Here is a 13,845-nt window from a genome sequence, read left to right as displayed (position 1 = left end):
TAGGGGTGTGGAGTGCGACAGGGGCTCAGGGCAGGGGTTGGGGTGCAGGAGGTGCAGGGTGTGGCAGGAGGCTCAGGGCAGGGAGTTGGGGTGCAGTAGGGGTGCCGGGTGCGACAGGGGGCTCAGGGCAGGGGTTGGGGTGCAGAGAGGTGCAGGGTGTGGCAGGAGGCTCAGGGCAGGAGGTTGGGATGCAATAGGGGTGTGGGGTGCGATGGGGCTCAGGGCAGGGGGTTGGGGTGCAGTAGGGGTGTGGGGTGCGACAGGGGGCTCAGGGCAGGGGGTTGGGGTGCAGGAGAGGTGCCGGGTGTGGCAGGAGGCTCAGGGCAGGGGGTTGGGGTGCAGTAGTGGTGTGGTGTGCAATGGGGCTCAGGGCAGGGGGTTGGGGTGCAGTAGGGGTGAGGGGTGCGACGGGGCTCAGGGCAGGTGGTTGGGGTGCAGTAGGGGGGTTGGGTGCGACAGGGGCTCTGGGCTGGGGTTGGGGGTGCAGGAGTGGTGGGGTGTGGCAGGAGGCTCAGGGCAGGGGGTTGGGGTGCAGTAGGGGTGTGGAGTGCGATGGGGCTCAGGGCAGGGAGTTGGGGTGCAGTAGGGGTGTGGGGTGCGATGGGGCTCAGGGCAGGGGGTTGGGGTGCAGTAGGGGTGTGGGGTGCGACAGATGGCTCAGGGCAGGGAGTTGGGGTGCAGTAGGGGTGTGGGGTGCGACAGGGGGCTCAGGGCAGGGTGTTGGGGTGCAGGAGGGGTTCAGGGTGCAGGCTCCGGCCCAGCACCACTTACCTGGAGCGGCTCCTTGGTGGCAGCAGCACGCACCGGGGCCAAGACAGGCTCCCTGCCTGCCCTGGTCCCACGCCACTCACGGAAGCGGTTGGCACCACGTCCCTGCGGCCCCTGGGGAGGGGGGTGAATAGAGGGCGCCGCGCTCTTCCCTCACCTGTGGGTACCTCCCCCGAAGCTCCTATTGGCCGTGGTTCCCCGTTCCTGGCCAATGAGAGCTGCAGGGGGCAGTGCCTGCAGGCAAGGGCAGCGTGCGGAGCCCTCTGCCCCCCCACCCAAGGGCCACAGGGACGTGGTGCTGGATATCCGGGAGCGGTGCAAGGCCCACGGTGCCACAGGGGTGGCAATCCCATGGGCCGGATTCAAAGCCCTGACAGGCCGGATCCAGTCCGCGGGCCGTAGTTTGCCCACCCCTGAGTTACACTGTCCATTAGCCCAGCATGCCTCTGAAAGGGGAAGAGGAAAGAAACTATAGGGTGATAGGTAATAAAAATGTTCATGGTCCAAGACAGGGAATTCAAATCATTTATTATTTAGACCCTGATCCAGTAAAGACTTAGCCAGGGCCGGCTCCAGACCCCAGCGCACCAAGCGCGCGCTTGGGGCGGCATTTTGCCGGCAGGGCAGCAGGCGGCTCCGGCGGACCTTCCGCAGTCATGCCAGCGGATGCTCCACCGGAGCCGCGAGACCAGCGGAACCTCCGCAGGCATGTCTGCAAGAGGTCCCCCGGAGCCGCGGGACCGGCGACCGCCAGAGCGCGCCCCGCGGCGCGCCGCCCTGCTTGGGGTGGCGGGATTCCTAGAGCCGCACCTGGACTTAGCACACACTTAATTTTATGCCTGGGAGTAATTCAGTTGAAGCCAATGCAATAACTTCAGTCAGTGGGCCTACTTGTGAGTGGAAAGCAAGCTCATAGATAAGATTTGATAGAACCTTGGTATTAATTAGGGGGGTAAAGCCCTCACTAAAGCAAATAATAATTCCTGCCGGGATGCTGATAAAACTTAGCAACAGAAAAATGTCTTAATTAGAGCTGGTTAAAAATATTTTTGAATTAGGGGACTTTTTCATGACAAATGTTTGTGGGTTTGAAAATTTCCAAATTCTTGATGAAATGATTCAAGATGAAAATTTTTCTGTTTGGTTTGTTCTTTCTTGCCATTGGAAAACGGGATGGGGTTTATGAACAGGGGAGGAAAAGCCTGAAAAATACCAAATGGACATTTCCAAGTTCACTGGAAATGATCGCTTTCATTTTGAATCATTTCATCAAAAAATTGCACCGAGGTTTAGAATGAAATGAAAATGTTTCATTTTATTTGAAACTTTTTTATTGGAAAAGAATTCCCATTTTTGTGACAGAGCGTACCAGTAATAACACTCTCACTTTATTCCATTAGCCAAAGATGAAACTTCAGGGGACGTAGGTCAGGGACTCCAAGTTGTTATCCCCATGTGACCAGTGGGGAAAAGGATGCAATGCGATGGGTCATTTGCCCTGGGTTTCCCAGTAAGACAGAACTGGGGAGGAAACCAAGGAGTCCTGATTCCCCACTTTCACTAGCTCATACTGCCTCTGCATGGGGAAAAGAGGAAAAAAGAGAAAATACATTAAAAGGGGTGAGGAAAATACATTTTGCCTTTGCAATATCTTTCGCCATTCCACAAACTCAGACTATTAGGAAAGTCGGGTGCTGGTCCCTGACAGAGGCTGGATCCTAGCTGGATCACTAGTCTGATCCACGTGGCCACTCTTATGTCCAAGTGTCAAAACGTTTGCAAGTAACTTCTATGTCCTGCTTAAATTTTTGTAGGTGGATGGATACATTATTATTTAAAAACCTAGGGCTTACAGTAGACGAGAATCTGGATATGAGTCAACAGTGTGCCCTTGTTGCCTAGAAGGCTAACAGCATTTTGGGCTGTATAAGTAGGAGCATTACCAGCAGATCGAGGGACGTGATCATTCCCCTCTATTTGACATTGGTGAGGCCTCATCTGGAGTACTGCGTCCAGTTTTGGGCCCCACACTACAAGAAGGATATGGAAAAATTGGAAAGAGTCCAGCAGAGGGCAACAAAAATGATTAAGGGGCTGGAGCACATGACCTATGAGGAGAGGCTGAGGGAACTGGGATTATTTAGTCTGCAGAAGAGAAGAATGAGGGGGGATTTGATAGCTGCTTTCAACTACCTGAAAGGGGGTTCCAAAGAGGATGGATCTAGACTGTTCTCAGTGGTACCTGATGACAGAACAAGGAGTGATGGTCTCAAGTTGCAGTGGGGGAGGTTTAGGTAGGATATTAGGGAAAACTTTTTCACTAGAAGGGCGGAGAAGCACTGGAACGAGTTACCTAGGGAGGTGGTGGAATCTCCTTCCTTAGAGATTTTTAAGGTCAGGCTTGACAAAGCCCTGGCTGGGATGATTTAGTTGGTGTTGGTCCTGCTTTGAGCAGGGGGTTAAACTAGATGACCTCCTGAGGTCCTGATATTCTATGATTCTGTGAAAAAGCAGAACCCTTTGTTCATTGCCAATGTCATTTGTTTGCCACCAGAGGGTGCTACAAACCAACCAATCCTCTCCTCTGTTTTCCTAACTGCTTGGCTAGATAACAAACCTGAGGCTTCTCCCCTTTTGTAGAACTTTTCTCTGTCTTGTTCAGAGGCCTTTGCCTATGTCTCCACTCCACCACATCCCAACAGGCTGTATCAGCATCTCTCATCTTGCTTCAGGGATGTTGTCCCCTTTGGGAACGTGCTGTGCTTCTGTGACATCGCAACACATCACAGCACCATAAATATGGAATTTTGTACATCCCGTGAGGCTGCCTGCAGGGCTCGGAACAGACCTATGAAAATTGGCTCAAAGATGGCCACTGTGTCTTGCTCATGCACAAGGGGCATGTACAAATTCATCTGAAAACCAAATACTCACTGGCTTCCTTTGTGCTGCTTGCCCACCTGTAAATATAACTTACTGGGCAGCGCCTCTGGCTGCCCAGCCTCCCTGCCAGGGGGCTCCTTGTTCAGACATAGAGTGGGCCCATTTAATCCATTGATTTCAGTGGAGTTAAACCAATGATGAATTTGGCCCTATAATAATAATACCTAGCTCTTACATAGCGCTTTCATCAGTAGATCTCAAAGCACTTTGCAAAGGAGGTCAGTAGCATCACCCCCATTTTACAGATGGGGAAACTGAGGCATGGAGAGGGGGAAGTGGCTTGTCCAGGGTCACCCAGCAGGCCAGTGGAAGAATCAGGAATTATAACCTAGGTTACCTGAGTCCCAATTCAGTGCTCTGCCCACTAAGCCATACTGATGATCACATTTACTGCTGAACAATAAAATCAAATATGGCCTGTTCCTAGTACCACTATGGCACTGCTGACGAGGGCACTGGACCATGAACTTTGGGAAACCCGGAGGGATGGGATGGTTCAGTTGATTATTAGGGGCATAGAGAGCTCTCTAGATCTGGTCTGGGTGGTTGGTGACGGCCTGTTGTTGTCAGCTGAGGGTTGTTCGGAGGTCTGCTGTATGGAAACCAAACTGGAGGCCTGAGTCTATTTTCAGATGGATGAGGGTGTCCGCATCCCAGTGGCCAGGAAATGAATGTTCCAGGAGACTGAACTGCGCTCGTATCCTGAGGCCAGGGCTCAGGCACGGTGACAGAGCAGTGAGGGGGAGAGATTGTGGCTCCACTGCCCATACTGTACCTGTCTGGGGAATATACAGAAGGCCTGGCTGTCAATCTGACACCATTCCCAGGAGCTGAAGAAATGCATCTCGGCAGGGGGAAATAATGGGACACGAATTCAATCCCTCAAAAATGAAAATATTTTCGAGCTATATGGTATTTTCCCCTGAGACTGAAGAGTCTCCTTCCCTCTCTGCTTGAGAGACAACTTGATTACTTCACTTCAGACACAGCTTTTCAGATTGACTATAACACAAGACACACAGAGGAGATTGTTATTCGAGCAGCACACGCGCGCAAACCCCCACCAAGAATGAGCTCCCAGGAGCTGAGACACACATTGGCCTTGCTTTCCCAGGGGATCTCCTCAGTCAGAAGATGCAATGTTATGGTTTCCGTCTGAAAGACAATTACTCATCTACCACAGATTTTATCCCCCTCCCTCCCCAAATGACTCTTAAGATTTACAGATGGGCTTTTTTGTGTGTGCTGATTGATTGCTGGGGGTGGCGGGGGTTACAGACTGGGAGCCAAGACATCCCGTCCTGGTCTAGTAATCTCATCCAGGAAACGGGTTGCAGCCATGGCCTTCAGTGAAGCTGGACCTATTACTGGCTTGGAATAACAGGGGAAACTGGAGTGAGGCAAAAAGGCTCCCATACGTGCTCAGTAGAGCATGCCCATCGTTCCCCTGCACTCCGCTGGACGGCCACGCTAATCACATTCAGAGTGAGAGTCAGGCATGGGGTGGTCTCATACGCTCACCAGAGCAAGAAGCTCTCCCGGGAGACTGTCCCACCGAGGCACCTACGGATGTGGGTGGCTGAGGGACCTGCTCAGAGTAACGCATTCCAGGGGCTCAGAAGTTACTCGGTGATGTCCAGCCCAGCCTCACTAATGCACACAGGCACCTGGGAGACCAGGTGCCAGGCACTGAATTTGGGCAGCGAATGAGTGAGCGAATGCCAAAGGGGAGCAAGGCCGACGCATCACTAAATGTGCTTTGTTCACCCATTTAATTATGATTTGTTACGAGAGCACCTAGGGGCCCCACCTGAGATCAGCCCTATTGCGCTGGGCTGTACAAACAGAGTGAGAGCCATTCCCTGCCATGAAGAGCTTATACTCTAAATAGACAAACAGACAGTAGATGGGAGGGGAAACAGAGCCACGAGGAGATGAAGTGATTTGGCCAAGATCCCTCAGTAGGTCAGCGACAGAGATCTCCTGACTCTCAGCCCAGAGCTCTATCCATAGGCCTCTCATCTTTTACCAATTGACCTTCAATTTTCATTGCTCATGATGGTACCTAGATTTACAGATTTTTTTAAGGCCAGAAGGGACCATTGTGATCATCATCAATACAGGCCAGAGAACTTCCCCCAAAATAATTCCCAGAGCAGATCTTTTAGAAAAACATCCAATCTTGATTTAAAAATGGTCAGTGATGGAGAATCCACCATGCCCCTTGGTAAATTGTCCCAATGATTAATTACTCTCACCATTAAAAATGTACGCCTTATTTCCAGTCTGAATTTGTCTAGCTTCAACTTGCAGCCACTGGATCATGTTAGACCTTTCTCTGCTTGAATACAAGAACTGATTGAACCAACTGCTCGGGAAGTCTTTTGCTGAGAGGTGGGGACCAAACAAATGTGGTGTGGATGACAGTGCCTGCAGTGGAGTGGGGTTCACAGCCTGGTCACAATGACAGGCGGGAGCAGCGGAATTGGGGGGCAGAGAGGGATAGAACCCTCACAATGGAAATGTTGGAGGACTGACGTATGAACCGTCCCCAACGTTTTTCACCCCCACAATATCTCACTGACGTGAGAGGGGGACCCGGCTATGTTTCTACCTCTGCATACATGCGTTGTGGGGGTGGGACCAGGAGGAGGGCCTAGAGCAACCATCTCGGCACACAAGACCAGGCTGGCTGCTGGGGAGTAGGTAGGGTCAGTGCTCCTCTCCTTGCCCTGCAGCCACCAGAATTCCTGTGGAGACACCTGGCCTGAGGGAGGGATGGGAGCATGGGGGCCAGCTGCTGGGGAGGGGTGGGGGACAGGGGACCAGCACCTGGCCAGGGGGGGATTGGCACCCAGGGTGCCAGAGGGGAAGCACAGAGTGCTGGGCACCATCTGCAGAGGAACTGCCATAGGAATGGCAATAGGAACTGTCTTCCCAGCCCCTCTCCTCCCCTCCTTTCCCCCCACAGCCGAGACTCCCCCTCCTATCGCTCTGCTCCCCCATTCACAGTGAGCCACCGCCACCAGCAACAGGTCTCTTCACTCGAGGAGCGATGGGGTAACTTTTGGGAATGCAAAAGAGCAGGGGAGGTTCCTTCCCAGTTGCCTTTCTTGGTGTTTCCTTTCTTTTCGGTCCTGTGGGGGAGTGAGGTCCCCCTTGTGTGCCTCCGAGACTTGGCATCCATCACTTTGTACCGGACACACGTGAAATCTGAAAGTGATCATGAACCTGCAATGAGAAAACTGCTGAGCGGGGAGCTTGTTTCCTGTGTGTTTGTGCAGCACCTACAAATAACAGTAGCGTGAGCAGGGGTGTGTAACTGGGGAGGAAGGAGTGATCTTGGGGCAGTGTCATGGAGCAGATCGCTGTTCGGATCCTGTTGCTACTGACAGATAACGGTCATTTCAGCTTGCTGTTTCCAGTCTGCAAGCTTGTGTCACGCAGAAAAGCCAAGGGGCCTTTCTGAGTTTCAGAAGCATTCAGCCCTAAAACGTGTGATCCAGATCCTTCCATCCCTCTTCATCAGTAATAATATTAACTCACAGTTCTATGACCTACAGGTCCCAATCAGGGTCAAGATCCTATTCTGCTAGGTATTGTACAATCCAAGGTGCCAGGTTCCTTGCCCCAAGCAGTTTCTCTCTGTGTCTGTTTTATACCTAGCTTGCTACTCAGTGGGAATACCCTGGGGTTGACTTTAGCCCTCTGGGTCTTTAACCCTTTGTGTCTCTCTCCCTCCATTGGAATCACTGATGTGTGGCTTTGCCGTTGCAGGTAAACTAGATATCACCCCCGATGACCCTCGGTGGATCGGCGCGTGGTGGGCAGGCTTCTTGCTGTGTGGTGCCTTACTTTTCTTCTCGTCCCTCTTGATGTTTGGATTCCCGCAGTCCCTGTCCCCCAGGGTGGAGCACGCGGTGGAGAGCGAGCAAGCCATGCTCCCCGAACGAGACTACGAGCGGCCCAAGCCAAGCAATGGGGTCCTGCGGAACTCGCTCGAAGGGGAGGACAGTGCCTCCTGCCTCCAGCAGCTGAGAGGTGACAAACTCCCCTGTAACTCATTGCGGTTCTACAGCAGGTTCATCGTTGGTTAGATTCACAATTTGGCTCTGATTTTGGCTACCCCACTTGCCTCCCTCCCCCACCCCACCCCAAAAACCCTGCTAGAATTTCTCTCCCTCACTTTTACTTATCCGTGATAGTGCACTCATTTGAATGGGAGGCATTGTTCCACTTGAAAGGCTTTGGTTTAAGCTACAGGATGGGGCAATCCAGAGTAAGCCACTGGGATTCATCAAAAATGGGGCTAAGGAAGGGAGGGGGGAGAATGGAGGGAATAAAGCAGCGGATGACAGAAGTTCTCCAAGACAGTTGAGTTTCTAATCTCAGGAACGTCACCGTCTCGTAGCTTGGCTCTGCCTGCGGCTCGCACAGTGGGGATGGGCAGAAAGCAAGTATGGCTGATTCAAAGAGGTTTGGAGCTGCCTTTTGATGGCGCCATGGCAGGGCCAACGGAATCCCATGCTTCTGAGTGTAAAACAGCAAACGCTGGGCACCGACAGAGCAAAATACAAGAATGCAGAATAGGTTTAGGAGGGAGCCTTTAGAGAGGGCAAGGCCAGAGAACAGTCTAGAGTATCAACAGAACCCTTGCTAGGGCATAAAATAGCCAACACATGTCAGAATAGAATAACCTGGGCCAGCTCCTCAGCTGGTGGAAATCAGAATAGCTCCAAGGAGGTCAAGTGACACCAGCTGAGGTGTGTGTGTGTGTGTGTGTGTGTGTGTGTACACTATGGACATGTGTAGTATTACAGAATTCTTTAGGTGAGAGGGCAGCTCTGCTAAGGCATCTGGTCACCTCCCACTCGCTGTCATCACAGCAGAGAGTTGGTTTCCTTATCCCTTAAAGTTTCCTGATAAACAAGGGCCAAACCACGTAATCCTGTGCAACCCTTACTGACTTCATTGGGGCGTGCATGGTGCAAATGAGGGGAGGGGAGTAAGGAAACTTGGCCGTATTTTGAATAGAGAACGCTTTGATTAATGGATGTTGTTGCTCCTTAGGAGAAGGTCAGTTGTGATCAGAAAATTTCAAAAATTTGAGCAAAAAAGGGGGAAAAAATTCAAAAATTTGCTGTCATCCAGTCCTTCAAGCTGCAAGGATTTGGAAATGGAATGTTCCATGGGTGGAGATTGGCTGTTCAACCAGCCAGTCCCTTCTGCCAGTGGACACATTTGTTCCATCCATCCAGATAATTCCATGGCTGTCAGCACTATAGCATTTGAATGTCCGTATTTGGATCTAAGCATTGTATTTATGTGACGGACAGCAGAGGTTCAGACCAATTGGGTCATTGCTCAATTTCAGACATTGGTGTATTGCAACATGTAACACAATTTACCTGCTGCACCAAGTGGAAGGAATTCTGCTCAAGCATGGTGTGGAGCAGACTGCGTTATTGAGTTATTTGTTGAGTGACTGCCTTGCAGCATAGGTACTGTGTATGCTCTAGGGGCTTATGCATCACCCAGTTACACCAGATAGTGTTTGTATCCCTAGAAATGCACTACAGAAGAGGGTTATTATGTTCTGATTGGTTAGTACTACAATAGAAAGCAGACAGGGACAAACCATTCCACTGAAGTTGATAGGCTCAGACCAGGAATAAATCTGGCTGTGTGTATGTTTGAGAGGAGACACTTCTTGCAAACAACAGCAAAGTATAATTAGGGGTGTTTGGCAGGGAATACTACATACCTTCAAACGCCATTGAAACTCTTTGTTTCAGACGGTGGAGGAAGTAAACCGCGGGACGGCCATTTTAGACTTGATTCTGACTAACAGGGAGGAATTGGTTGCGAATCTGAAGATTGAGGGCAACTTAACTGACAGAGATCATGAAATGATAGGTGTCAAGATTCTAAGAAAGGGGAAGGGAGAGCAGCAGAATAAAGATAACAGACTTCAAAAAAACAGATGTTAACAATCTCAGAGAACTGGTAGGTAAGGTCCCATGGGAAAAAAATGTGAGGGAAAAACGAGTTCAAGAGAGCTGGCAGTTTCTCAGAGACAATATTAGCGGCACAACAGCAAACTGTCCTGATGCAAAGGAAAGCTCGGAAGAATAGTAAGAGGCCAATATGGCTCCATGAGCAGCTCTTTAATTACCTGAAAATCAAAAAAGAATCCTACAAAAAGTGCAAAGATGGACAAATTGCTACGGATGAGTACCAAAGAAGAGTGCAGGCCTGTAGAGACAAAATCAAAAAGACCAAGTGAAAAAATGAGTTATACAGAGCAAGGGGCATAAAAGGCACCAAGAGAAATACAAAGGAAAGTTCCCTACTTAGCAAAGGAGGAGAGCTAGTTACGGATGACATCAAGAAGGCAAAGGTGTTTAATGCCTATTTTGCATTATTTTGCAATTATGATCAGATACCTAACACAATTAATATGAACAAGAAATGGGAAGGAACACAAGCCAAAATGGGGAAAGAACAGCTTAAAGGATATTTAAATAAGTGAGATGTATTTGAGTTGCCAGGGACTGATGAAATTCACTCTAGGGTACTTGAGGAACTAGCTGAAACTAGCTATTAGTGATTATCTTTGAGAACTCAGGGAAGGCAGGTGAGGACCCAGATGACTGGAGAAGGGCAAAGGTAGCACATATATTTAAAATGGGGAAAAAAGAGGACCCAGGGAATTATAGACCAATCAGCCTAACTTCGATATCTGGAAAGATACTGGAACAAATGATTAAGCAATCAGTTTGTAAGCACCTCGAGGACAATAGGGTTATAAAGACTAGCCAGCATGGATTGGTCATGAACAAATCATGCCAAACCAACCTAATTTCCTCCTTTGACATGGTTATTGGCCTAGTGGATGGGGCGGGGGAGGAAATATAGATGAACTGTATCATGATTATAGTAGGCTTTTGACACAGTCCCACATGACATTCTCATAAGGAAACTAGGGAAATGAAATTACTGTAAGGTGAGTGCAAAACTGTTGAAAAAACATGTTCAAAGAGGACTTTGCTGTCACACTGGGAGGATGAATCTAGTGGGTTCCCCAGGGTGACTCTCTTGGATCTAGTCAATATTTTCATTAAAGACTTGGATAATGGAGTGGCAAGTCTGCTGATAAAATTTGCTGATGACACCAAGCTAGGAGGGTCGCAAGCACAGAATTAGAATTGCAAATTACCTGGACAAATTGGAGAATGGATCTGAAATCATAAAATGAAATTCAAGAAGGACAGGTGCAAAGTATTCACTTAGGAAGGAAAAATCAAATGTACAACTACAAAACGGGGAACCACTGTCTAGATGGTGGTACTGCTGAAAAGAATGTGGGGGATCGTGGATCAAAACTTGAATATGAGTCAACAATGTGATGCAGTTAATACAAAGGCTAATGTCATTCTAAGGTATATTAGGAAGAGTGTCATATGGGAAGTAATTATCCTGCTCTACTTGTAGATGAGGCCTGTGTCCAATTCTGGGTGCCACATTTTAAGAGAGATATAGACAAACTGGAGAGAGAACAGCAGAAAGCAAGAAAAAACTAAAAGGTTTAGAAAACCCGATCTCAGGAAATGTTTGGAAAAAAAAACCTGGACAAGTTCAGTCTTGAGAAATAAAGACTGAGGAGGGACCTGATAACAGTCTTCAAATATGTTAAGGGCTGGTATAAAGAGAATGGTGATCAATTGTTCTCATGTCCACTAAAAGTAGGACTAGAAGCAATCAGCTTATTCTGTAGCAAGGGAGATTTAGGTTTAGATATTAAGAAAAACTTTCTAACTATAAGCACTGGAATAGACTCCAAGGGTGGCTGTGGATTTCCCATCATTGAAAATTTTTAAGAACAGGTTGGGCAAACTCCTGTCACGGGTGGTCTAGGGAATACCTGGTCCTGTCTCAGTGCAGGGGGCTGGATTAGATGACCTCTTGAAGTCCCTTCCAGCCCTGTATTTCTATGATTCTATGAAATCCATTGGACTAGAATTACTTTTGGGAGTGTTAAGTAGTTGGCATTTATTTTGTTAAAAAATAAGTGCCATCCCTTCTAAGTAGGGGCCATTGATATATATGGGCTAGTGTGTGTGTGCGTTTGTGTCTTTGGGTGCATGGGGTTGTGGTATTTATGTATTTGTGCAGCTGAGTCGGGGAGGATGGGTGTGTATGTCCGTGTGTGTCTGGTTGCATGGGGTAGCATGTGTGGATTTGTGTGGATGTGTATCTCTGTGTTCAGGGAGGTTGCGCATGTGTGTGTATTTATGTAATATGTCTTGGTGTGGGGGTTGTTTGTGAATATGCAGGTGTATTTATGTGTCCGGCTGCATGGGGTTCTGTGTGCATATTTCTGTAGGGAGGTTGTGTGTGTGTGTTTGTGCATGTGCATTTCTGTCGATGGATGGATGGGAACCTGGGAGGCAGTGACCATGAGATGGTCGAGTTCAGGATCCTGACACAAGGAAGAAAGGAGAGCAGTAGAACAGAGACCCTGGACTTCAGAAAAGCAGACTTTGACTCCCTCAGGGAACTGATGGGCAAGGTCCCCTGGGAGAATAACATGACGGGGAAAGGAGTCGAGGAAAGCTGGCTGTATTTTAAAGAAACCTTATTGAGGTTGCAGGAACAAACCATCCCAATGTGTAGGAAGAAAAGTAAATATGGCAGGCGACCAGCTTGGTTCAACAGTGAAATCCTTGCTCGTCTTAAACACAAAAAAACAGCTTACAAGAAGTGGAAGATTGGACAAATAACCAGGGAGGAGTATAAAAGTATTGCTCAGGCATGCAGGAGTGAAATTAGGAAGGCCAAATCACACTTGGAGTTGCAGCTAGCCGGAGATGTTAGGAGTAACAAGAAGGGTTTCTTCAGGTATGTTAGCAACAAGAAGAAAGTCAAGGAAAGTGTGGGCCCCTTGCTGAATGAGGGAGGGAACCTAGTGACAGAGAATGTGGAAAAAGCTAGTGTACTCAATGCTTTTTTTGCCTCTGTCTTCACAGACAAGGTCAGCTCCCAGACAGCTGCACTCTGCAGCACGGTATGGGGAGGAGGTGACCAGCTCTCTGTGGGGAAAGAAGTAGTTCGGGACTATTTAGAAAAGCTGGACGAGCACAAGTCCATGGGGCCAGATGCACTGCATCCAAGGGTGCTAAAGGAGTTGGCCGATGAGATTGCAGAGCCATTGGCCATTATCTTTGAAAAATCATGGCGATCGGGGGAGGTCCCGGATGACTGGAAAAAGGCTAATGTAGTGCCCAACTTTAAAAAAGGGAAGAAGGAAGATCCAGGGAACTACAGGCCAGTCAGTCTCACCTCAGTCCCTGGAAAAATCATGGAACAGGTCCTCAAGGAATCAGTTCTGAACCACTTAAAGGAGGGGAAAGTGATCAGGAACAGTCAGCATGGATTCACCAAGGGCAAGTCATGCCTGACTAATCTAATTGCCTTCTATGATGAGATAACCGGTTCTGTGCATGAGGGGAAAGCAGTGGATGTGCTATTTCTGGACTTTAGCAAAGCTTTTGATACAGTCTCCCACAGTATTCTTGCCAGCAAGTTAAATAAGTATGGGCTGGATGAATGGATGGTAAGGTGGATAGAAAACTGGCTAGATGGTCGGGCTCAATGGGTAGTGATCAATGGTTCCATGTCTAGTTGGCAGCCGGTATCAAGTGGAGTGCCCCAAGGGTCGGTGCTGGGGCCGGTTTTATTCAATATCTTCATTAACGATCTGGAGGATGGTGTGGACTGCACCCTTAGCAAGTTTGCAGATGACACTAAACTGGGAGGAGTGGTTGATATGCTGGAGGGTAGGGATAGGATACAGAGGGACCTAGACAAATTAGAGGATTGGGCCAAAAGAAATCTGATGAAGTTAAACAAGGACAAGTGCAGAGTCCTGCACTTAGGACGGAAGAATCCCATGCACTGCTACAGACTTGGGACCGAATGGCTGGGCAGCAGTTCTGCAGAAAAGGACCTAGGGGTTACGGTGGACGAAAAGCTGAATATGAGTCAACAGTGTGCCCTTGTTGCCAAGAAGGCTAATGGCATTTTGGGTTGTATAAGTAGGGGCATTTCCAGCAGATCGAGGGATGTGATCAT

The 13,845-nt window shown here is 48.9% G+C and overlaps 1 protein-coding gene across 2 annotated transcripts in view; it reads left to right on the top strand.

Annotated features, from left to right (window-relative positions):
- The window catches only part of SLCO3A1 (solute carrier organic anion transporter family member 3A1), a 218,713-nt gene that overhangs the window by 163,133 nt on the left and 41,735 nt on the right, over positions 1 to 13,845 (top strand). For both annotated transcript variants that reach the window (XM_039491807.1, XM_039491808.1), the window contains exon 4: positions 7,489 to 7,752. In XM_039491807.1, coding sequence (XP_039347741.1) covers positions 7,489 to 7,752 — 264 coding nt within the window. The remainder of the gene's footprint in view (positions 1 to 7,488; positions 7,753 to 13,845) is intronic.

This window comes from Mauremys reevesii, linkage group 10, assembly GCF_016161935.1.
Source record: "Mauremys reevesii isolate NIE-2019 linkage group 10, ASM1616193v1, whole genome shotgun sequence".
Taxonomy (NCBI): domain Eukaryota; kingdom Metazoa; phylum Chordata; order Testudines; family Geoemydidae; genus Mauremys; species Mauremys reevesii.
This window is presented reverse-complemented; position numbering and strand designations above follow the sequence as displayed.